This window comes from Lithobates pipiens, unplaced genomic scaffold (assembly GCF_037356315.1).
Source record: "Lithobates pipiens isolate NorthernLeopardFrog02 unplaced genomic scaffold, aLitPip1_a1.2 Scaffold_28, whole genome shotgun sequence".
NCBI classification, from domain to species: domain Eukaryota; kingdom Metazoa; phylum Chordata; class Amphibia; order Anura; family Ranidae; genus Lithobates; species Lithobates pipiens.
Genome location: NW_027507789.1, coordinates 33,221,913 through 33,248,986, shown reverse-complemented (window position 1 = coordinate 33,248,986; position 27,074 = coordinate 33,221,913). Strand labels below are relative to the sequence as shown.

The 27,074-nt window shown below is 43.5% G+C and overlaps 1 protein-coding gene across 1 annotated transcript in view; it reads left to right on the top strand.

Annotated features, from left to right (window-relative positions):
- Nucleotides 1-14,313: 14,313 nt before the first annotated feature.
- TGM2 (transglutaminase 2) overlaps nt 14,314-27,074 on the top strand; it is a 113,831-nt gene continuing 101,070 nt past the window's right edge. Inside the window, exon 1 of the mRNA XM_077459047.1 lies at nt 14,314-14,406. Within this exon, the coding sequence (XP_077315173.1) occupies nt 14,397-14,406 (10 nt within the window). The 5' untranslated portion in view covers nt 14,314-14,396. The remainder of the gene's footprint in view (nt 14,407-27,074) is intronic.

Sequence of the window (27,074 nt, the reverse complement as noted above, 5' to 3'; positions counted from 1 at the left end):
TTTTCACATCGTGATCTGGCTAATAAGTTTTTTGTTTTTCAAAAGTACAAACTGTCTTGCAGATGTATTAGTAACTGGCTACAATGATCAGCTTTTATTTATTCATGTAAAACCTTTATCCTCAAAGGGTAAAAAACTGTAACGAGTGCCAGGACAGGGTCATCTAGAGCTCAGGGCGCCCCCCCCCCTCCCCTCCTTACAACATGTGTGACATTATATGTCAGCAAGAATCCCTCCACAAATCAAACCCCCCCCCCCCCAAAAAAACACTCCTTCTAGCACAAATCCTCTACCCCTCAAATTTTCTCTCCCAGTACACAGTTGCCCCCCACTCCAAATCCCCCCACCTAGCACACATTCCCCCCATCCACTGTCCTAGCACAAATCCCCCCTCAAATTTCTCCTCCTAGCACAAATTCCCCCCCCAAATCATTCCTACTAGCACAAATCCCCCTTCTGGAAAAAATCATACTGCCTCTGCCACCCCCTAAATTCCCCCTTGCAACACAAATACCCCCCCCCACTCCATCACCTCCCACCTCTCATGATACCACAATGCCCAGGGCAGCTGCTCCTTCTGCCCATCCATTGTCCCAGCCCTGGCTGTAACTGATTATAAAGTGTTAGCTGAAATTTGGCTTCAATTTAGTATATTTAAATCTGCTATTACATCTAACACCCACCCCCCAGACTGACAACCCTGCTATCCAATGTTTGTTGTATTAATAAATATAAATGTTGTCACAAGCCAAGCAAAATATAGCGAATCAGGTGCTACTCTGACTATGAATGGGTTCACTGAGGAGCAGAGTCTATGGGAAAGGCTGTAGGCGCTATGGACCCCGCCATTGGGATTTGCACTTTAGTGCTCACTGCCAACAGGTCACTTCCGTGGATACTGGGCAGAAATAGCACGAAGATATAGACCAGATAGGGCCACCAGTGGACACTGGACTGATTTTTTAAAACTGTATTGCTGCCACCTTTTTTTCCCTTGATCCCCACTATATACAGTGCCTTGAAAAAGTATTCATACCCCTTGAAATTTTCCACATTTTGTCAGGTTACAACCAAATACGTAAATGTGTTTTATGGGATACACCAGAGGTAGACAACCTTTTGAGCATAGTGTGACGAAAAATGTTTTCAAAGAAATTGAGCGTGCTGATTTTATAACAAAAAAAATTTCAACTTCACACTCTCAGTCACGAAAAGGATTTTTTAGAAAGTCAATTCTGCTAACTACTTTAGTATTAGTAAGACATTAACATCCTGCACCTTGACACCTCAGATCACTATCCCCCCTGCAAATCTCTTCCACCATTGTAACCCCCTGCACATCTGCCCCACCACTGTAACCCCCTGCACATCTGCCCCACCACTGTATCCCTCTGTACATCTGCCCACCACTGTAACCCCTTGTACTTCTGCCCACCACTGTAACCCCCTGTCCATCTGCCCCACCACTGTAGCCCCTTGTACATCTGCCCCACCACTGTAACCCACTGTATGTCTGTCCCACCACTGTAACCCACTATACAACTGCCCCACCACTGTACCACCCTTCTCATCTGCCCCGCCACTGTGACCCCCTGTTCATCTACCCCCCCCACTGTAACCCCCTTGTTCATCTGCCCCACCAATGTTCCCACTTTTTCATCTGCCCCACCACTGTACCTCCCTGCACATCTTCTCCACCGACGTACCCCCATGCTCTTCTTTCTCACCGCTCAACCATCTTCTCATCTGTCCTAACACTGAACTTATCTGCTCATCTGCCCCACCACTGTAACCCCCTTTCTCATTTGCCCATTGTACCTCCTGCACATCTGTTCCCCATGCTCTTCTGCCCCATCACTTTATCCTCCTGCTCATGTTTTCCATTGCTATACATCCTTTCTCCTCTGCACCCCTCTGTCCGACCTCTGTACTCCCCTTGCTCATCTGACTCACCAATGTACCTCCTTTCTCCTCTGCCCCACCACTGTTCCCCCCTGTACATCTGCCCCACCTCTGTACCCCCCTGCTCTTCTGCCCAACCACTGTAAACCCCCTGCTCATCTGTCCCACCAATGTACCTCCTTTCACATTTGCCCCACTGCTGTACCCCCTGCTCTTCTGTCCCACCGCTGAACCCCCTTCTCATCTGCCCCAACACTGACCAAACCGCTCATCTTTCCCAACACTGAACCCCCCCCCCCCCCCGTTCATCTGCCCCATCACTGTACCCCCCTGCTTTTCTGTCCCACTGCTGAACCCCCTTCTCATCCCTCCTACCACTGTAACTCCTGCACATCTGCCACACCACTGTACCCCCCTGCTCTTCTGTCCCACCACTGTAACCCCCTGCTCATCTGCCCCATCAATGTACCCCTTTTCTCATCTGCCCCACCACTGTACCTCCCTGCACATCTGTTCCACCGCCGCATCCCCATGCTCTTTTCTCTCACTGCTGAATCACCTTCTAATCTGTCGTAACACTAAACCCATCTGCTCATCTGCCCCACCACTGTACCTCCTGCACATCTGTCTCACCTCTGTACCCCCTGCTCTTCTGCCCCACCTCTGTACCCCCTTCTCTCCTTCCCCACCACTGTAGCCCCCTGCTTATCTGCCCCACTGCTCTACCCCCTTGCTTTTCTGTCCCAACACTGAACCCCCCTGCTCTTCTGTCACACTGCTGAATTCCCTTCTCATCTCTTCCACCCCTGTACCCACCCTGCAACTCTGCCCCGCTGCTGTAACCCCCTGCTCATCTGCTCCACCTCTGTACCCTCTTCTCATCTATGATATGCAGAGTGGTGAAAGGAAGCAGAGATGAGACACCTCTACCTGTCCTGGCACACTCATCCTGCTGATCCACCTCTTGCATCCAGCCCACGTGCTTCTATGGGATGTGTGGGAAGTATGTGATGTATGGGATGTGTGGGAAATATGTGATGTATGGGATGTGTGGGAAGTATGAGATGTATGGGATGTCACATACAAGCATCTGGAATGGATGCACAATGATGAGCTCAGGTCAGGGGCATTTTCAGAAAGCAGTGGGCCTGTGTGCAGGATCAAAAATTGGGCCCCCACAGCTGAGGAAAGGTGGTTGGGTGTGTTTTTCATTGCGCTGAATACTGGCTGTGGCTTAAAGGGACACAGAGCGCTGGGGTTCAGTAGTGACGTAAAGGTTCAGGATTCATTTCAACAAAGTTCCCAGAAGCTCAACAGTAATTCTACAAACTGTCGCCTGATTGGGGTTTTCTCAATCAGTGAAATCCCTTCTTTCTGAGATTAGTATTGGCAACCAAGCGAGTCATCTTCCTGCAGATGGTGGACGGGGCTAGGAGGACTGTGATTGGCTATAATAGTGGCCAATCACAGTCCTCTTCCTCCTAGAAACAGGGGACCCCCCCCTCCCCCAGCAGAACTGCACACAATCTCTTCCCCATCACAAAATCTGACAATCGCAGCTACAGCAAAGTTAGAGAACCAAACAATGTTTCCCATCTTTTACAATGTGTGGGGACGCAGTGCCTCTCCCTCAGTGTGGCGTGGGGGGTAATTCTGAAATTCGAATGCATTAGTATCTCACTGACACTTCCCTGTGCTTCTCTGCTGATGGGGATTGAGTAAAGAAGCTTTGCATGTGGCTTGTGGCACCAGTGCCGGGGGTTGCCTACCCCTGGGATAGACCAACACAAAGTGACACATAATTGTGAAGTGGAAGAAAAATGATAAATGGTTTTCAACATTTTTTTTACTAATAAATATGTGAAATCTAGTGGAACCAATTGCCTTCAGAAGTCACCTAATTAGTAAATATAGTCCACCTGTGTGTAATTTAATCTCAGTATAAATACAGCTGTTCTGTGATGCCCTTGGAGGTTTGTTAGAGAACCTTAGTGAACAAACAGCAACATGAAGTCCAAGGAACACACCAGACAGGTCAGGGATAAGGTTGTGGAGAAGTTTAAAGCAGGGTTAGGTTTTAAAAAAAATATCCCAAGCTTTGAACATCTCACAGAGCACTGTTCAATCCATCATCCGAAAATGGAAAGAGTATGGCACAACTGCAAACCTACCACGATATGGCCGTCCACCTAAACTGACAGGCCGGGCAAGGAGAGCATTTATCAGAGAAGCAGCCAAGAGGTCCATGGCAACTCTGAATCTGTCCACAGGACAACTATTAGTTGTGCACTCCACAAATCTGGCCTTTATGGAAGAGGGACATGAAGAAAGCCATTGTTGAATGAAAGCCATAAGTCCCAATTGCAGTTTGTGAGAAGCCATGTGGGGGACACAGCAAACATGTAGAAGAAGGTGCTCTGATCAGATAAGACCAAAATTGAACTTTTTGGCATAAAAGCAAAACGCTATTTGTGGCAGAAAACAAACACTGCCCATCACCCTGAACACACCCTCCCCACCATGAAACATGGTGGTGGAAGCATCATGTTGTGGGGATACCTTTCTTCAGCAGGGACAGGGAAGCTGGTCAGAGTTGACGGGAAGATGGATGGAGCCAAATACAGAGCAATTTTAGAAGAAAACCTGTTAGAGTCTGCATAAGACTTAAGACCGGGGCGGAGGTTCACCTTCCAGCAGGACAACGGCCCTAAACATACAGCCAGAGCTACAATGGAATGGTTTAGATCAAAGCATATTCATGTGTTAGAATGGCCCAGTCAAAGTCCAGACCTAAATCCAATTGGGAATCTGTGGCAAGACTTGAAAATTGCTGTTTACAGACGCTCTCCATCCAATCTGACAGAGCTTGATCTATTTTGCAAAGAAGAATGTGCAAAAATGTCATTCTAGATGTGCAAAACTGGTAGAGACATCCCCAAAAAGACTTGCAGATGTAATTGCAGTGAAAGGAGGTTCTGCAAAAATATTGACTCCGGGGGGCTGAATAAAAATGTACCCCACATTTTTCAGATATTTATTTGTAAAAAAAAAGTTTTTAAATCAATGATCAATTTTCTTCCACTTCACAATCATGAGCCACTTTGTGTTGGTCTATCACAGAATCCCAATAAAATACAATTATGTTTTTAGTTGTAACATGACAAAATGTGGAAAATGTCAAGGGGTATGAATACTTTTTCAAGGCACTGTAGGTGCAGTATATAACCACATGACACCAAATCACGTCCATGTAGGAGATTGGCTTCAAGTGGTTATACTTGGGGTTATGGTTGCAGCTGTATGCCATAGCTCCTGTATTTTTTTTTTTTTTTTTACCAGGCAATGATTTTGCATTTAAAAGCAATCCAACAGCTGATTAGCCACTAGATTAATTTCACAGGATGCGGAAGGGGGCGCCCTCCCGCTACCCACCGGCGCTCCTTCGTGCTCTCCTGTGCGATCAGGGGAGCCTAGTACCAATCCGGCGGTGCCGCCATGTTATCAGGAACTGGCCAGGAATCAGAAGGTCTGTGGCCATCTGTATGGTTTAGGACAGTGTTTCTCAACCTTTTTTCAGTTAAGGCACCCTTTAACCACCTCAGCCCTGGAAGGTTTTACCCCCTTCCTGACCAGGCCATTTTGTATGATACTGTACTACATTGAGTTAACTGACAATTGTGTGGGCGTTTTACCCAAATAAAATTGATGTCCTTTTTTCCAACAAATAGAACTTCCTTTTTGGTGGTATTTGATCACTTCTGCATTTTTTATTTTTTGCGTTATAAACAAAAAAAGCAACAATTTTGAAAAGACAAAAAACAAAAACATTTCTTACTTTCTGCTATAAAATATATATATATTTTTTTCTTGCCATCTCAGTCTGTATTCTATCGGATTCTAATCAGCTTATCGCTCAGAAACCCGCTTGTTCTCCTTAACATCATTGTGGCAATCTTTCTTTTATTTTATTCTTTAATTTTCAATTTCGTATTGATACAAACAATACATCATATCACTTATAAAAGTCTCTTTTTTCTTCCATCAACTTCCATTTCCCTCTCCCCCCCTCCCCCCCTCCCTTGACCCTGGGGCAAAAAAAAAAAGGGAAGGGGGAGGTCTGCCCCCCTCTCTCGCCCCTCTCAGTCATCCCCTTCTCTGTCCCCTTGTCCCTCGATTATCGCACGACAGTCCCCCCTCTCCAAGAATGTCAGCCATTGTTGCCATGCCTCATGGCCTTCTCCCTCTATATCTTGTAATTTGTGTAGCGACTCTTCCATTACCCTGATTTGCTCCACCCTCTTCACCCACTCCGTTATTTTTGGGGTCTGAACAGATTTCCAATAACAAGGGATCAGCGCTTTGGCTGCATTCAATAGGTGCGGGACTATCGTGCTTCTATATTGCGTTACTCCTAGCTCAGTGTCATGAAATAGGCACGTCCAAGGACTTTTCTTAATCATCTTTCGTGTCACCAAGCATATCATTTCTACTAGTTTGTCCCAAAAAGGGGTTATTTTAGGGCAGTCCCATCATATATGTTTTAAGGAGCCCTGCTCCGAACACTCCCTCCAACACATTGCCCGCTCTGCCCCTGTAAACCTCTGCATTCTTAGGGGAGTCATGTACCATCTCGATATTAATTTATAGGACATTTCTATCATGCGGACTTCTCTTGATGTTAAATGTGTCATTTTAACCACTTTCAGACCGGACCAATTTGCTGGTCAAAGACCAGACCACTTTTTGCGATTCGGCACTGCGTCGCTTTAACTGACAATTGCGCGGTCGTGCGACGTGGCTCCCAAACAAAATTAACGTCCTTTTTTTCCCACAAATAGAGCTTTCTTTTGGTGGTATTTGATCACCCCTGTGGTTTTTATTTTTTGCGCTATAAACAAAAATAGAGCGATAATTTTGAAAAAAACGCATTATTTTTTACTTTTTGTAATAATAAATATCCCCCAAAAATATATAAAAAAACATTTTTTTCCCTCAGTTTAGGCCGATACGTATTCTTCTACATATTTTTGGTAAAAAAAATCGCAATAAGCGATTATTGATTGGTTTGTGCAAAAGTTATAGCGTTTACAAAATAGGGATAGTTTTATAGCATTTTTATTAATAATTTTTTATAATTTTTTTTTTTACTAGTAATGGCGGCGATCTGCGATTTTTATTGTGACTGCGACATTGTGGGGGACCCATCGGACATTTTTGACACATTTTTGGGACCATTGTCATTTATACAGTAATCACTGCTATATAAATGCAGTGATTCCTGTGTAAATGACACTGGCAGTGAAAGGGTTAACCAGTGGGTGGCAGTGTAGGGGTTAAGTGTTCCTAGGGGTGTGTTACTAACTGTGGGGGGGTTGGGCTTTCATTTAGTGAACACTGATCTCTGCTCCAATCACATGGAGCAGAGATCAGCGTCACTAGTTGCTAGGCAGAATGGAAAAATGTTGTTTATACAGCATTTCCTCCATTCGGCCGCTCCGTGAGACGATCGCGGTGATGCCCGCAGCGATCGAGTCCGCGGGTCCCGCGACCGGACTCACTGGAGTCCCGACCAGCGCGGGAGCGCGCCGCCGGCAGCGCGCTCCCGATGGCACGGTGGCAACGAATATTGGACGTACATGTACGCCAATATGCCTGCCCGTGCCATTCTGTCGACGTACATCGTCGTGCGCTGGTCGGGAAGTGGTTAAGTATTTTTATCCTGTGTTCTTCATTCCTAAGTGGTCCTAGTTCCTCTTCCCATTTCCCCAAATATGTCGGTAGTTCTGAGTCTGCTTCACGTCTTAATATTTTATATATTTTCGATACTCTTTTAATTAAACACTTTCTATCCTTCAATAGATTCTCCAGTGGTCTTAAACTCTCTGTTCCCCGTAACGGCTGTGACAAACTTTGGGTAAAGTGTACTAGTTGAGCGTGTCTCCATTTATCTAATGGTTTGTGCCCCCACTCTTGTGTAAGTTCCCTATATGTGTATACCCTATTCCCTTTGATCACTTCTCCTAATTCTATTTCCTCTTTACTTGCCCATCTACTAAAGTACAGCCGCTCCTCCTTGCCTGGCATAAAATAATTTGTGTCCAAAAGTGACATTAATGGTGAGTTGTAAGTCCAATTGTGCGCCCTATTCATTTTATCCCATATTTTTAATGTGTATCTAGTTAACCACTTTCAGACCGGACCAATTTGCTGGTCAAAGACCAGACCACTTTTTGCAATTCGGCACTGCGTCGCTTTAACTGACAATTGCGCGGTCGTGCGACGTAGCTCCCAAACAAAATTGACGTCTTTTTTTTCCACAAATAGAGCTTTCTTTTGGTGGTATTTGATCACCCCTGCGGTTTTTATTTTTTGCGCTATAAACAAAAATAGAGCGACAATTTTGAAAAAAACGCATTATTTTTTACTTTTTGTTATAATAAATATCCCCCAAAAATATATAAAAAAACATTTTTTTCCCTCAGTTTAGGCCGATACGTATTCTTCTACATATTTTTGGTAAAAAAAATCGCAATAAGCGATTATTGATTGGTTTGCGCAAAAGTTCTAGCGTTTACAAAATAGGGATAGTTTTATAGCATTTTTATTAATAATTTTTTATAATTTTTTTTTTTACTAGTAATGGCGGCGATCAGCGATTTTTATTGTGACTGCGACATTGTGGGGGACCCATCGGACATTTTTGACACATTTTTGGGACCATTGTCATTTATACAGTAATCAGGGCTATATAAATGCAGTGATTCCTGTGTAAATGACACTGGCAGTGAAGGGGTTAACCAGGGGGTGGCAGTGTAGGGGTTAAGTGTTCCTAGGGGTGTGTTACTAACTGTGGGGGGGGTTGGGCTTTCATTTAGTGAACACTGATCTCTGCTCCAATCACAGGGAGCAGAGATCAGCGTCACTAGTTGCTAGGCAGAATGGAGAAATGCTGTTTACTCTGCATTTCCTCCATTCGGCCGCCCCGTGAGACGATCGCGGGGATGCCCGCGGCGATCGAGTCCGCGGGTCCCGACCGGGCGGCGCGCTCCCGATGGCAGGGCGGCATTGAATATTGGACGTACCTGTACGCCAATATGCCTGCCCGTGCCATTCTGTCGACGTACATCGTCGTGCGCTGGTCGGGAAGTGGTTAAAGTGCTCGTGTCTACTCCTATGTTCCGCTGATGAGGTGGTATCCATATCATTTTTGCCAAACCCGTCCCACTCAATCTAATTTCCAGGTCCCCCCAACTCTTTTCTTTCTGGTTGTATACTACCCAATCTTCTACTCTGGATATTATTATAGCCTCGTAATATTTTTTAAATTCTGGTAGTGCTACTCCTCCCCTTTCTTTTTCCTTCACTAAAACTTTGTATGCTATTCGCGATCGTTTCAAGGGCCATATAAATGCTATAAAATATATTCAGTAAAAAAAAAAAAAATGTAAAAAATCTATTTTCTTCATCCGTTTAGGCCAATATGTATTCTGCTACATATTTTTGTTAAAAAAAAAAAATCTCAATAAGCGTATATTGATTGGTTTGCGCGTCTACAAACTATGGGATATATTTATAGCATTTTTATTTTTACTAGTAATGCGATTTTTTGCGGGACTGCAATATTGCGGTGGACAAATCTGACACATATAGGCGTGCACACAGGGAGAGTGGGGGAAGGGGCTAAAAATGATGTAATTTACCTGCCCCCATTTCTAAATGAACACAGTTCATTCGTAACTGAAGCATAGAGAACTGCGTTTACTATGCTTCAGTTTGTGAATGCGCTGGAAGCCACTCGGTACAGAGCACTTCCCATTCATTCACTGTCCTAGCGAAGCCTTGCTAGGCTCTGAGGAAGAAGGAACTCTTTCGAAACGCGTCATGTCTGTACTGGGCCCCACCTTATATCACTGCCAGCTATTAAACGCATTGTCATTTGTCACAATAAGGTTAAAAATAAATAAATAAATGGTCCAATGGACACCAGCCCACCTGTTAAGATGGCTCTATTGAGCGCGCAATGTGGTGTGAATGAGCGTCATGCTCCAATACACTCTCCCTTTGTGTGTTCACGTTCATTTTGAAGTAGGCCTTTCAATTCATTTTTAGAATTGGGAGGTAATAAGGTTAAAGTGGTTGAAACCTCAGACATGAAATATCAACAAAGCACATCCCATAGGGTGTACTTGTCTCAATTAAGAGCACTAAGTGACTGCTTTTTCCTTTCTTTGCGATCAGCATGAATCACTTCTGACAAATTTTCCTGACACCAAGAGAAAAAAGGTGACAGGGGAAGGATAGGGTTGCCACCTTTTCTTCAAGCCAAACCCAAACACTTTTGCGGCACAGGGCAATTTTTTTTTTTTGTAGTAAACACTATAGGATTATAAAAGACCTGGGACACATTTGGGTGCCCCAAGGGGAGTAGTAATGTAAGGCACAGAGCGTGCCATTGGGTGTGGCCAAATTTATCTTGCTGACATCATCACCCCACCCTTCGGTCATGCCAAACCCGCTCCTAAACAGCCGCCTTCAGCGGCAACAGATTTGTGTATGACTATCTCGGTTACTTGGGGAGCCACAGCCTGGTATGAATAATGTGTCCGGGTTTCAGGTGGACTGAAACCCAGACACATGATGCAAAACCCGAACCGTAATGCCCTGTACACATGGTCTGACTTTCTGACGGAAAATTCCGATCAGGTGTAGACAATTCTGATGGAAAAAATGCCACGCATGCTCAGAATAAATGATGAGACAAAAACTATTGGCTACTGCCCTCTTTATAGTCCCGTCGTACGTGTTCTACGTCATCGCGTTCTGAACGATCAGATTTTCCGACAAGTTTGTGAGACCGTGTGTATGCAAGACAAGTTTTGGCCAAAGTCCGTCGGAAAAAATCAGACGGATTTTGTGGTCGGAATGTCCGACCGTGTGTATGGGGCATTAGGGTGAATCCTGGACAACCCTAGGGAGGGACCTCCAGCTGATTTACAGCATAAGCTCTGTTACTGTGTGCTGTGTGAAGGGTGTGGGTCTCTTCGCTCCAATCAGCTCTCAGAGCTCCCCTCACTGAGTGCCAGAGTGTAACTTCAGCTCTCCGCCCCCTTTTCCCTTAAAGCAGAACTTCAGTCATTTTTTCATCTTTCCATCTATTAAATCTTCTGCCCTTGTTGTTTTAACTTTGGATAGTAAAACATTTTTTTTCTTCCAGTAAATACCTTATACAGCCCACTTCCTGTTTCTTGTCTGGTCATTGGCCTAGGCTTATGACATCATACACAGTTCTCTTAGTCTTGTGAGAGTTTCCCAGGAAGCAAAGGGGGGGGGGGGGGGGGTTAAGTCTTAAGAGGGCCAATGAGAGCTGCAGAGCTGGAGGTGTGCCCCTGTGTGTCTGTATAAATCCAGGAAGTGAACAGGCAGCAGCTTCAGCTGCCCACAGTTAAAATGGCTGCATCCAGACTCGGTGAAGGGAGATTTCTGCAGCATATTTGGCAAGTACAGAATCACAGTATAAAATAATGTGCAAAGTGGTTGGAGGGAAGCTTCAGAATGGCAAAGATGTTTTTATTACAAATTATGTGAGCAGACTGCAGTTCTTCTTTAACCACTTCAGCCCCGGAAGGATTTGGCTGCTGAATGACCAGGCCGTTTTTTTGCGATTTGGCACTGCGTCGCGTCTCCAAAGCTAATACAGGAAGAGATATTGATTGGGCAAACATGCCCACAATCATGATGGCAACGGCCACACCAGGAGGAAGAAAATATTGAGTAAGACATTTTTTTATTTTTTTTTGCAGCAACTCTGCTTTAACTCTCAGAAAAGCTTTATAAATTCTGGAGTTTGAATGGCTGTAGAGAAGGGAAGACTGCAGATAAACAGGTATAATGTATGTAGGAGGATGTGTTTCATCTCTGTGTATCATCAGAGGCCAGTCACTGCACCGGGTATATGGAAGGGTCAATACCCGTCGTCGATGCATCAAAACGCATGTTCTATGTTTTGATGTGCTACTGTACTTCCCAATGCACTAATATGCAAAAAAAAAATGGTATTTTTTAAAAACACTCGGCACTGCATTACAGAGATAGGAATAGATACAACCTTTATTATAGGGAACCACAACGCGTGCATTTTAGTGTTAGAACGCATGCAGTTAACCACTTACCGACCAGTGCCCGCCGATATACGTCCTAAAATTGAGGATGGATATCGTTGTTATGGCAGCAGCTAGCTGCTATAACCCCAGTATCCTCGTATTCGGCAGGCGGTCGGGTTAAAAGATAAAAGTGGTCTCTGCGGCAGATTCGCCGCAAGATCCCTTTTATCGGCGGCGGGAGAGGGCCCCACCCTCTCGGTGCCTCAACAGGAGGGTGTTGCCGGTCCTTCTCCTGGCTGGGCATGGAGATGAGTGAGGGGAAGATGGACCCCACCCGTCTCCATGACATTTCAGGGCGGAAGCAATGTCAAAACTTCACTTCCGCCCAAAGCTCTTAAAGGGCCATTTTTTTTTTTTAAATGACAAATTCTTCTTCTTCTTTTTTTTTTTTTTTAATAGCATTTTAGAGTAAATATGAGATCGGAGGTCTTTTTGACCCCAGATCTCATATTTAACCACATGCCAACCAGGCCATAGCTGGAAGACGGCTACAGCGCAGTCGGCTTATTCTGGGAGTGTGTTCATGGACGTCCTCACAGAATCTTGCTCCTGCGCACCCCTGGGGCGTGCAACCGGGAACATCCATGACCGTCGGGTCCTCACGGATCATGGTAAGCGGCCGATGATCGCGGCCGTTTACCACGTGAGCGCTCCGTCAAATGACGGAGCGATCACTTGTAAACAAACCGGCGTCACGTCATGACGCCGGTTCCCCCTCCCCTTTCTGTACCAATCGGTACAGGAAGAGGGGAGAAGCGGAGAGGGGGAGAGATGGCAGCAGCACTGTGGGCTGGATGTGAAGTGCCCACAGCGCTGCTCAGTGACAATCCTTTGCCCATACTCTGAGTCTACAACACTGTGCAATACTCTGCCAATACTCTGCAACACTGTGCAATACTCTGCCAATACTCTGCAACACTGTTCAATACTCTGCCAATACTCTACAATATATTTTAGAATTTTTTCATTTTTTTTTTAACTGAATTTTCAGTCTTTTTTGATTTATAGCGCAAAAAAAAAAAAAAACAGCGGTGATTAAATACCACCAAAAGAAATCTCTATTTGTGTGAAAAAAAGGACAAAAATGTCATTTGGGTACAGTTTTGCATGACTGAGTAATTGTCATTCAAAATGTGGGAGCACCGAAAGCTGAAAATTGGTCTGGTTAGGAAGGAGGTTTAAGTGCCCTGTGGTCAAGTGGTTAAGAGGCCCTGCCATGCGTTTTTTCTATTACAAGGGGTGTTTACAGTAAGTGACATTTTTTTAAGTAAAAAAAAACAAAAACATTTTAAATGCGCCCCGTCCCCCCAAGCTCACGTGCAGAAGTGAACGCATACATGAGCAGCGCCTGCATATGAAAACAGTGTTCAAACCGCACATGTGAGGTATCGCCACGAGCGCTAGAGCGAGAGCAATAATTCTAGCCCTAGACCTCCTCTGTAACTCAAAACATGCAACCTGTAAAATTTATTAAACGTCGCCTATGGAGATTTTTAAGGGTAAAAGTTTGTCGCCATTCCAAGAGCGGGCGCAATTTTGAAGCGTGACATGTTCTGTATCAATTTATTTGGCATAACATTGTCTTTTATAATAAAAAAAAAATTTTTGGGCTAACTTTACTGTTGTCTTATTTTGAATTCAAAAAAAGTGTTTTTTTTTGTTTTTTTTTTCAAAAAAAAGTGCGCAAATACGGTGTGACAGAAAAAAAAATGTATAATGTTTGGGGGTTCTAAGTAATTTTCTAGCAAAAAAATAAAAAACTGTTTTTAACTTGTAAACAACACATGTCAGAAAGAGGCTCGGTCCTTAAGTGGTTAAAATTCAACAGTGTTAAAAAGCAAATATATTCACTTTTTTTGAGCTGTTAGTTGTTGCTCAAAGTACATCCTTTTTCTTTCTATTGTGTTGCTAAATACACCTAAAATCCCCACTATGACACAATTCACATTGTAGAGGAGTGAGGGGTTACTCTTCAGTCACTTTGTGCTCCAGTGACTGTGAGCTGTCAGGTCACCCAGAACTCCCTGCCATCCATTCTATGAGACCTGTCATCTATGGAGAGTCATGTAAACAGAGATTAGTGTATGAAAATATTGGATATCCTGGGGCGTAATCCTTACAGTCATTGACAAAAATGCTGAGGATTGTCTGCAGGCAATGAAGGAGTTAAAGATCTATCCCCCCCCCTTGTAAAGTGTCACCCTGTCTGTGTGAGTAAAGTTCTCCCTACTGTCAGCCCCGCCCCCAGAGGTGTGTCCTGAAGCTATAAAAAGTCTTTGCTAAAGTTAGGGTGTCATCTACTACTGGGAGTGAGGTCTGTGCAGGAGCTGGACCATGGCAGAAGGTACTGTGCCCATCACTGCGCCTATGTGTGCCCTACACACACCTAACTCTGCTCTAATAACTTTTACTAACTACAACTTTTACTACGTTTGCTTCATACTTAACACGTTCTCTATACATCATATTATATATGTCATATGCTCAGTGTTCTCAATACATAATATGCGCTACATACATAAGATATGCCATATACACACTTATTTCTATTCATAATATACAGTATATGATATACATAATAGATACTATATCCATTGTATACTCTCTACACATAAAATATGCCATATACACAATGTTTTCTAGTCATAATATACATTATACGACATACATGATAGAGACTATATCTGTTGTATGTTCTCTATACATAATATATGACATACATACATGTTTTCTATACATAGTAAATGCTACATGCATAATACACTGTATGCTATATACATAATATATTTTCTATGCATGAAATATGTGCTACATACATAAAATATGCTATATGCCTAATATGTTCTCTATACGATATATATATATATATATATATATATATATATACACACACACACACACAAATATATATATATATATATATATATATATATATATATATATAGATCACATGTTCTGTACGCACGCTATATATATATATATATATATATAATCTCTATACATAATCAATGCTATATACATGATATGTTTTCTATACATAATTTAATCTATATACATTGTATGTTCTCTATACATAACATATGCTATATACAAAATATGTTCCATATACATAATCAATGCTATATACATATATTTTAAATACATAATCTATGCTATATACATAATATGGTCCATATACATAATCTATGTACATATATGTTCTCTATAAGTAACCCTTGCTATACAGTGAACATAATATATTCTCTCTCATATATATATATATAAAAAAAAAAATTTCTCTACTATATTCTCTATACATAATAAAAATATATATATTTATATTGTTTTATATATATATATATATATATATATATATATATATATATATATATACACACACACCTTCTCTATACATAATATACACTATATACATAATATGTTCTCTAATATATAAAACATACACTATATCCATAATATGTCCCATATACATAATCTGTTATATACATCATATCATACAGTATCTCCCAACTTTTTGAGATGGGAATGAGGGACACCTATTAGCAAATGTATGTAGGTATAGGACACACTCACTGCCACGCCCCCTTGAAGGGGAATTATACAAAAAAAATATTAGTTAAATCCACTATATATATATATATATATATATATATATATATATATATATATATATTCCATATACATGATCTGTGCTATATACACATGTACTCTATACATAATACGTTCCCTGTATATAATCTATGCTATATACATCACTAATAATCTGTCCTGCTGACCTTCTTCTAGATCTGATATATAGATCTGTATAATAAAGTGTAACATTGGACTGCCTAATGCTTTCACTATGGTGTGTAACTTTTCCCGAGCGGCGTGTCTCATTTTATAGAGTACAGTAAAAGTATTGTGACCTTTCAAATGGAAACCTTTTAGATTCTGGTTGCTATGCAGCACAATTATGTTTTGGGTTTTTCTGGCTTTTTTTGCCGCCGCACATGTCTGCTGATGGTAAGCATAGCGGAGGTCTGCAAATACATGAAAAGGTTTTGTGGGTGAAGTTTTGTCATTAGCGGACATTGGAGGTTAGACTGGCGAGGGTGTGACCGTTGCCTTAAGGGGCCATTCACATTTAAGCACTCTGTTGGGGTAGTTAACCTGCCAATGTGCGTTGCGTTAGGGCAGCCTGTTCATTAAGAGTAGGTTGCCAGTGCACCACAAAACATGAAAAAAAACGCATGACCCTTCTTTTTAAAAATAGCAGCACAGGACAATGCACAGTATGAGTTGCGGCGCACTGCGGAGCGTTGTGCTCTAATGTATAATGTGTTGCGGTTCCATTTTCAATGAATGGGACTACAATGCACCGCACACAGAGTGTGTTATAGTGTGCATTGCCATAAGGCATATGAATGGGCTTGTAAAGTTTTTTTGCCCTAAATACATAAGACGTTATCATTATAGGACAGTAGGAGGTTGGACTAGTGAGGAGGTAATTGTTTCCTTAAGGACACACTTAAGTATTTTGTTTAGGCCCCTAATTAGCACACGTTATGGCACGTGTTACCATGTATTCTTTGAGGCTGCCAATGCCACAGACGAAAAAAATGTGCATGATCCATCCTTCAAAGTGCTGCCCGCTATATGCAATGTGGTACACTGTAGCACAATAAGTGTTGTGCCTACACTGTACAATGCATTGGGGTGCCATTTACAATAAAAGGCACCACAAGTAGAGCAGGTGAGTTGCCATGCGTTGTAGCCATGCTCATTAAAACATATGCAACGTACAAGTGTGAATGAGCCTTAAAAGTTCTTTGCTTTATAAGGTGTCCCTCTTTTCCATCATAAAAAGGTACAACTATAGCACAAATACACTATTACGCCTTAGCACTGCTTGTGTATACACTAGAGAATTCAGGAAATTTCATAGACAGCATTTTAATTGGATAATTCTGGATAAATCGGATATTTTCAACCAGGGTTCCATGGAATCACCCTGTTCCTCCACATTTTACTAGGGGTTCCTTGACCTGTGGCTGGTTGACCTCATATTTGATGGTGCCTGCATAGTTCCAGGGCTAATGCCACTTGGAAGAGCCAGCTGCATGAACCCAATAATCTTATTAGCTATCTGTAAGGATGGCGTTCTTCCCAATGACCACCAATATAAGGCTGAATGAATGAATAAATGAAATACTTGTATAGCGCACAATGCGAACTGAATCGCCTCTAGGTGCTGTGGCGAGCTTTGATCATCTGCTAAAAGAGGAAGGTCTTGAGTTTTTTCCTAAAAGCCAGGTGATTTTCTTCCAGGCGGATGTTGATTGGTAGAGCATTCCATAGCCGAGGCCCTTGGACAACGAATCTCCGATCACCCTTGGATTTATACCGGGCTTTGGGCACAAGGAGGATGTTTTTAGGGGCATTCTTCTCAATGACCACCAATGTGAGGGTGGCATTCTTCCCACTAACCACCAATATAAGGGTGGCATTCTTCCCACTCATCATCTATGTAACGTTGACATTCTTCCCACTGACCATCAATGTAAAGTTGGAATTCTTCTCAACGACCACAAGTACAAGGGTGATAAGGGTGACATTCTTCCCACTGACCATCAATGTAAGGTTGGAATTCTTCTCACCGACCACAAGTACAAGGATGATAAGGGTGACATTCTTCCCACTGACCATCAATGTAAGGTTAGAATTCTTCTCACCGACCACAAGTATAAGGTTGACATTCTTCCCACTGACTATCAATGTTAAGGGTGGCACTATTCCCAATGACCACTAGTATAAGGGTGGCATTCTTCCCACTAAACGCTTATGAAAGAATGGCATTATTCCTACTGGCCACCAATGTAAGGGTGGCATTCTTCAAAATGACCACCAATGTCAATTCCCTAGGGGCATTCTTCCCACAGATCATCAATGTAAGGGTGGCATCCTTCCCGCTGACCACAAATATAAGGGTGACCAATGATGAATTGTTTTTAGCAAGGGTTCCTGGAGGCCTGAAAATGATTTCAAGGTTTTCTTGAGGGTAAAAGTTGGGAAATGCTGTCTTAAATGATTGTCAGCACAGCTACGAGCTATGTGCGATCACAAAGCATGCACAAACATAATATGAGAGATTTCTACCATAGTAAAAACTATAATTAGCGGCCCCATTTCCCATTCTTCCATATCCTGTACTGTCCATGAACAGTTCAAGAATTGTTTGATTCCTTAGAATTGCCTGTGATTATCCTGCGACTTTATGACCTTGGAGTTCAGATCTGAAGATCATTCAGTTGAGCAATTGTGGAATAAACATTAATGCTGGGTTTGGTCATGTAGACATGGCAATGCATTGAACAGACACAGAGGATTTTAAAGGAATAATCAGGAAAAATCCAATTTTTTTTCTTTTCTAGGGATCAGTTAGCCATGGTGTGTGCGCAGTAGTTCATATACTTTCAATAAAAATATGATCTTTTCCTCATATTACCCTAATATGCTGCAGCACCCGAACTACTGAAGCACCCTGTAAAATATAAACCTCCCCTTATATGAACCCCAACGTCAATCCCCCTTTATAATTTTTTTTTTCCACCTTTTTTACCTGTCTGCTGGGTTGCCCATAAAGAAACATTCCTACACACCCAGTGAACCCAGTATTGTCTGGTGTAATCCACCCATCCATGTAGACACTCTAGGTCGTGTGCCGTCATCTTCTCATGTGACGTCATCAGGAGGCTGGCGTCTCTTCTTAGCCCATTGAGTTGGCCCCTGGTGATGCGCCAAAGGGCATCGGCAGTGTGGTGGAGACTGACCCAAAGCCTCCTGAGAAATGTGATGTAGGTATCTCAGGAAGGTTCGGGCTGGGGAGGGGTGATGTCTCCTCACCTAGGTGAGAAAGCAGGACGCGTGGGTCCCTCAGAAGAGCCACTTAACTCCCACCCCATTCAAAAAAAGTTCATATCTGATTGTGGAATTTGGCAAATGAAAGAAGAGGGTGAAGCTTTTAACACACATAACCCGACTATCAAACGAAATTAATGTTGTCTATATGTATAGTCAGGGTATTGTGGACTTCTACGGGCCATGGATATCTAAGAATACTATAAATGTCAAATTCACCAATCAAAAGTTGTATAATATAAATAAACAGACCTTCTATAGTAAATACACTCCAGTTACACTTTTTTTTGATTAGCGAATTAGACATTTATAATATTCAAAAGATATCTATGGTCCACAAAGCAGGGTTCTCTTTGAGGTGTGAGGATTATTGGTACCGAGGAGCACATTTGAGGGGGGAAAAATGCCACCTGGTGGAGAATGAAGGTAGTATACACTGGGCTTTTTTCTCAGAGAATAGGGGCAGGTACATTCCCCCCCAAGCCACCCCTTGTCTTTGTTGCCTACCCACCTCTGAGCACGATCTCTGGTCTCTGCCTCCTACTCACCTATCAGTACTGCCCTCTTTAGAGAATACAAAAACAATCAGCCCATGACAACAGAAATTCCCCAGAAACAATAGACCCACTCAGAAACAAAAGATCCCTAAAAGCAACAGTAGACCCACTCCAATAATAGTCCTCCACTAGCAACAATAGATCCCTCAGTAGCCAGCATAAATAGACCCCGTCCAGCAGCCATCAACAATAGATACCCCCCCCCCAACAGTAGATTCTCTTAGAAACATGAGACCCCCTAGCAACACTACACCACCCCAATGGCAATGGATCCCCCAGTAGCCAGCATCAACAGACCCTTCAGCATACTGTCATACTATACATATCATTATTTAACATGGAGCGTGAAAATCTGGTGCAGCTCTGCATAGAAACCAATGAGCTTCCAGGTTTTATTGTCAAAGCCTAATTGAACAAGCTGAAGTTAGAAGCTGATTGGCTACCATGCACAGCTACACCATATTCTGAATGCTCGTTTTAGTAAATCTCCCCCAAACTGTTCAGGCTTCCAGGGCCAATCATCTACATGTGTGTCTGACTACATGTGAATGGCTGTGAGCGCTGTCAGCATCCTATTAATCTGGCCATAGACCGTTCAGCAAGGACAAGCCTAGATTCAAACCCTGTATTGGCAGTTAAACGTCTCCTATCTATAACACATAATCAGCCCTAGTATGTGTATGAATGTGAGTTAGGGACCTTAGATTGTAAGCTCTTTGAGGGCAGAGACTGATGGGAATGTACCTGTAATAAACAAAAAGTAAGGCTGGCGATACATGTTCAATTTTCTTGTACCAGTTTACCAAGAAACATACCGTATATACTCGAGTATAGGCCGACCCGAATATAAGCCGAGGCCCCCAATTTACCCCCAAAAAAACTGGCAAACTTATTGACTCGTGTATAAGCCGAGGGTGAGACATGCCTGTCCATCCCTGTGTGTGTGTCCGTCCATCCCTGTGTGTCCGTCCATCCCTGTGTGTGTGTCCGTCCATCCCTGTGTGTGTGTCCGTCCATCCCTGTGTGTCCGTCCATCCCTGTGTGTGTGTCCGTCCATCCCTGTGTGTCCGTCCATCCCTGTGTGTCCGTCCATCCCTGTGTGTCCGTCCATCCATCCCTGTGTGTGTGTGTGTCCATCCATCCATCCATCCCTGTGTGTGTGTGTGTCTCCATCCATCCATCCATCCATCCCTGTGTGTGTGTGTCTCCATCCATCCATCCATCCCTGTGTGTGTGTGTGTCTCCATCCGTGTGTGTCTCCATCCGTGTGTGTGTGTGTGTGTGTGTGTGTGTGTGTGTGTGTGTCCAGCCTACCTGTGTCCCGAGCCTTTGTCCCGAGCCTCCGTCCCGTGCCTTGCCTCCTTGCCTCCGTCCCGTGCCGTGCCTTGCCGCCGTGCCTTGCCTCCGTCCCGTGTCGTGCCTTGCCTTGCCTCCGTCCCGTCCCGTGCCGTGCCTTGCCTTGCCTTGCCTCCGTCCCGTCCCGTGCCGTGCCTTGCCTTGCCTCCGTCCCGTGCCCTCTTCGTCGGCGGCCATTGTAAAATTCAAAAGCCTCCGCCTTCGCCTGTGATAGGCGGAACACTGAATTTCCCAGCAGCCTGTGTTCCGCCTATCACGGACATCGTATCATCCTCGTCCGTAGTACGAGGATGATACGATGTCCGTGATAGGCGGAACACAGGCTGCTGGGAAATTCAGTGTTCCGCCTATCACAGGCGAAGGCGGAGCCGGAGGCGCGGCTTTTGAATTATAGAATGGCCGCTGTCTGTCTGCTCGACACGCTGATCGAGCGGGCAGACAGCGATGACTCGAGTATAAGCCGAGGGGGGCTCTTTCAGCCTCAAAAAAGAGGCTGAAAATCTCGGCTTATACTCGAGTATATACGGTAATATAAAGTTCAAAACTAAGCAACTTTCAATTGTATCCAATTAGGCAGGCCCCTGCACTACATAGTTTAAGGTATCTCTAAAGGAAAATTATACATGTATGTGAGTGGCGGCCCGACCATTAGGGGCGTCTGAGCGCTGCCCCCTCTCTCCAGGGCATTCCCCCCTATATGCAATAGATAGATTCATGCATAGCATAAATTTATCCGTGGTCGCCGTGGCCACCCCCTATTCATGTGTCTGGTCCCTTCCATGAATTACAGCGGCCAGAGTTTTTATTTTGAAGCACCTGATTAGAGCTAGAGGCTCTAATAGGCTTCAAAATAGGGTGGGCTCAGGTTGCGGAGAGTGCGCCCGGAGAACACCTAGGTGTGTTACAACAGCGAATGGATAATAATATCAGAAACACTGATCCTCAATCTGGCCAATTCAGAAGCAGGTGCGAGACACGTTTTCCGATTGGGTGAAAAGAGAAGACTCTCGATTGGCCGCCGAGCAGGAGGGAGGCAAGCCGCCGGCGTGATGACCCGTTGAGAGCAGGAGAAAGGGAGGCTGCTGCCGTGGAGCATGGGGGAAGCTGCCGATGATGGGGTAATTTCTACTGACCCGGGGAGGGGGGGGTCATACGATTTGCAGCCCCCCAAAAAAAATATTCCACCGGCCGCCACTGATGTATGGCCAGCCTAAATCTCCCCTTTGTGTCACTGACCTGGAACAGGCATGCAGATTAGAAAGTCTGAATCCAATCTACATTTATTCACCGTGACAGCCAGACAACTAACGTTTTCAGAAGAATGGTTGATCAACGACAGCCTTCATATCCTCGCAGTACAATCTTACCTTTAAAAATGCAGAGAAGAATTAGAATGTTATTTTAGTATGCTATGATGTCATAATAGTCTTTATGCAGATATATTTTTCCTGATTTGTGCAGTCGTGTTTGTCTTTATTATACTCTGCAACCGAAAATGTTATATTTTAAATATATTTTAGTTATTTATGAAGTGCCAGTGCGACTCGCTGTGTTTCAGGAGGCTTTAATACAGCGAGTACCGGGGATCTGGGAAGGAAACATGTTATTGCAGTAACTCGTCTGCATAGTGTCCCCCTTGGGGGGAACATGAGTAATAATTTCAATAAAGGTTCTTTGAAGCTCTTTAGAAAATAAACACTAGCAGATCTTTCCATTAAAATTCCATACACTATGAATTCAGCCACAGCTCTGCCAGGGATGTACTCTTAGACCTATGTGAGAACAGAGATCACCGACAGGAAGGAATGTCAAAATTGTCACACCAGATAAGACTTGGGACAAAGAAAGGACAGGGAACGTTTGGTGATGGGCATAGGTCAAGCTTGCCAGGGGACGGGTCACAGTGGGAATGTTGTAGAAGTCACAAGAAGCCTTTTCATGGCCAACAAAGATCAATTTAAAGAGCCGCTGCTGTAGAACTCAAAGGGACTTAATTAACATTGCACATATCTAAAAATAAAGCACACGGCACATGTGTCCATGGGGGGCCAGAGGTCTCTGTGCTGGGGCAGTGGTCACTACATGCTCCCAACACAGTGACTCAGCTGTCAGTCTCTAGTAATGACCAGGAGCTGGTGGGACTGGCTCCTGATGATCAGCCAATCAGTGGTCATGTGATAGGGCCTTAAGACCCAGTTAAAGTGACACTGGCTTGGCTGGATGGGGTTAACCTGACATAATGGGGGCCAGAATCTTCTACCAAGGGATGGATTTCTATAAAATGTTGTCAGATTTATTAATGATGATGATTTATAACAAGGGGAGGGGCAGATTTACTAATGATGGGGGGGGTAATCACACTTATATGTCTTTAATAAGGAATAGTAAAATGTAACAATGGATGGGCATTAGCCCTTGTACACAGAATCCGATGGATTTTGTCTGAAACTTGTCTTGCATACACACGGTCGGACAAAATTGTCGGAAAATCAGATCGTTCAGATCATGTTGTCGGAAAGTTTTATAATCCAGCTCTAAAACTTTGTCGGTCGGATATTACGACGGAAACAGTCCGATGGAGCCCACACACAGTCGGATTATCCGACAACACGCCCCATTCGGACATTTTCCATGGGACTGTCCGACCGTGTGTACAAGGGCATAAAGTGTATCTAAACCCAAAACCGTAAAACTATAAATATATTGCAACTTGTTAATCCATATGCTGGCCATACACTGTAGAATTTGGTTGTAGAATCTGCTTTATGGTGGGCATACAGTGCCTTGGAAAAAGTATTCATACCGATTGAGATTTTCTACATTTTGTCTACTAAAAACGTAAATGTATTTTATTGGGATTTTAAGTGATAAACCAGGGATCTCCAAACTATGGCCCTCCAGCTGTTGCTGAACTACATGTCCCATGAGGCATTGTAAAACTCTGACATTCACAGACATGACTAGGCATAATGGGAATTGTAGTTCCTGAACAAATGGGGGGCCATAGTTTGGAGACCCCTGTGATAGACCAACACAAAGTGGCACATAATTGTGAAGTGGAAGGAAAATGATAGATCGTTTTAATTTTATTTATTAATTTTTTTTACAAATATGTGAAAAGTGTGGCGTGTGTTTGAATTCAGGCCCCTTTACTTTGATACCCCTAACTAAAATCTAGTGGAACCAATTGCCTTCAGAAGTTGCCTAGTTATTAAATAGAGTCCACTTGTGTGTAATTTAGTCTCAGTATAAATACAGCCATTCTGTTAAGCCCTTGGAGGTTTGTTAGAGAACCTTAGTTAATGAGCAGTATCATGAAGGTCAAGGAACACACCAGACAGTGCAAGGATAAAGTCGTGGAGAAGTTTAAAGCAGGGTTAGGTTGTAAAAAAAAATCCCAAGCTTTGAACATCTCACGGAGCACTGTTCCATCCATCATCCGAAAATGGAAAGAGTATGGCACAACTGCGAACCTACCAAGACATGGCGGTCCACCAACCGACAGGTCGGGCACAGAGAGCATTCATCAGAGAAGCAGCCAAGAGGCCCATGGTAACTCTGGAGTTGCTGCAGAGATTCTCCTAACACAAAAACATTTCTCTCAATCATGGTTAATGTTTGGCTGAAGCTATTTATCATCAATCAACTGTGTTTACTCTTTTTAAATCATAATGGCAACAGAAACTACCCAAATGACCCTGATCAAAAGTTTACATACCCCAGTTCTTAATACCATGTATTGCCCCCTTTAAAGAGAAATTAAACCCTGATGGGTTTACTTTCTCTTTGATTCCCTGCAAAGGTAAAGCATAATGGACTACTATGCATCGCATAGTAGTCCATTATGTGTCACTTACCTGACACAGGAGCCAGCGAAGTCACCGCTGTCCCCTGTAGTCCGGAGCGTCCATCTTCTCGGTGGGTCTCGCTGCTCCGGCGCTGTGATTTGCCGGAGCCGCGATGATGTCACTCCCGCGCATGCGTACGGGGGCCGACATTCGCGGCATATCGCCTCGCAATCTGCGGCCTGCCCGGTGCGCCTGCCTTCGGGTAAATATCTCCTAAACCGTATAGGTTTAGGAGATATTTCTTGGACCTACAGGTAAGCCTTAATCTAGGCTTACCTGTAGGTCAAAGTGGTTTGTAAGGGTTTACAACCATTTTAACATCAATGACAGCTTGAAGACTTTTGTGGGATTTGTGGATGAGGCTCTTTATCTTCTCAGATGGTAAAGCTGCCCCTTCCTCTCGGCAAAAAGCCTCCAGTTCCTGTACATTCTTGGGCTGTTTTGCATGAACTGCATGTTTGCGATGTCCCCAGAGTGGCTCAATGATATTGAGGTCAGGAGACTGAGATGTCCACTCCAGAACCTTCATTTTATTCTACTGTAGCTAATGACAGGTTAACTTGGCCTTGTGTTTTGGATCATTGTCAAGTTGGAATGTCCAAATATGTCCCATGAGCAGCTTCCTGGCTGATGAATACAAATGTTCCTCCAGTATTTTCTGATAACATACTGCATTCATCTTGCCAACAATGTTGACCACATTTCCTGTGCCTTTGTAGCTCTCACATCCCCAAAACATCGACGTTCCACCTCCGTACCTTTATCATAGATATCATGTTGACTCTTCTCCAAATGTAGCGTTTATAGTTGTGGCCAAAAATTGCAATTTTAGTCTCATCACTCCAAAGTTTTGAGGTTTGTCTCTGTGCTGTTTGGAATATTGTAAGTGGGATACTTTGTGGCATTTGTGAACTAATGGCTTTCTTCTGGCGACTCAGTCATGCAGCCCATCTTTCTTCAAGTGCCTCCTTATTGTACATCTTGAAACAGCCACAACACATGTTTTCAGAGAGTCCTGTATTTCACCTGAAGTTATTTGTGGGTTTTTATTTGCATCCTGAACAATTTTTCTGGCAGTTGCGGCTAAAATTTTAGTTGGTCTACCTGACCGTGGTTTGGTTTCAACAGAACCCCTCATTTTCCATTTCTTGATGATTGGCATTCTCAATTCCTTGGATATCTTTTTATATCCCTTTCCTGTTTTATTCAGTTCAACTACCTTTGACAGTTCTTTTGCTTTCCCCATGACCCAGAATCCAGAAATGTCAGTTCAGCACTGGATGAAAGATGCAAGGGTCTGTCAGGAGTCCAGAAAATCATTGACCTTTTATACACACACATTAATTACAAGCAAACAGATCACAGGTGAGGGTGGTTACCTTTAATAGCCATTCAAACCCCTTTGTGTCAACTTGTGTGCATGTTATCAGGCCAAAATCACCAGGGTATGTAAACTTTAGACCAGGGTCATTTGGGTGGCTTCTGTTGCCATTATGATTTAAAAAGAGTAAACACAGTTGATTGACAATAAATGGCTTCAGCCAAACACTAACCATGACTGAAAGAAAAGTTTTTGTGTTATCATTCATATCCTCTGAAAAATGGCCAAGAAATCATCATAAATTCTGCCAGGGTATGAAAACTTATGAGCACAACTGTGATATATATATATATATATATATATATATATATATATATATAATATATACTGTGTGTGTGTGTGTGTGTGTGTGTGTGTATATATATATCTATCTCTATCTATCTCTATCTATCTCTATCTATCTCTATCTATCTCTATCTATCTCTATCTATCTCTATCTATCTCTATCTATCTCCACATACAGGGCTCAACATTTCAAGTCCTGAGCTAGGCCTCAAGGGTTACTCACCACCAGTTGTCCCACCTAGCCCCTAACCTGCCTTGCCCCTAATTCCACCCCTAAACATGCCCTCATAAATTATCTCATGAAATAACACTTAATGTTTTATGCAGAATTGAGTTCTAAAAATAAAATATTAAAAGCAACTTTATCCATGCCCATCGATGCAGCCTCCCCAGTGTCCACCAGGCAGCCTCCCCAGTGTCCACCAGGCAGCCTCCCAGTGTCCACCAGGCAGCCTCCCAGTGTCCACCAGGCAGCCTCCCAGTGTCCACCAGGCAGCCTCCCAGTGTCCACCACGCAGCCTCCCAGTGTCCACCACGCAGCCTCCCAGTGTCCACCATGCAGGGGAGAGGATGATCAGAGCGCCGAGGAACATCATTGGAACAGCTTTCATCTCAATAGCAGTGTGTTCCCACCTCTGTGTCACATTCAACCCTGCCCCCTGTCTGCATTAGTCTTACGATTCTGGCT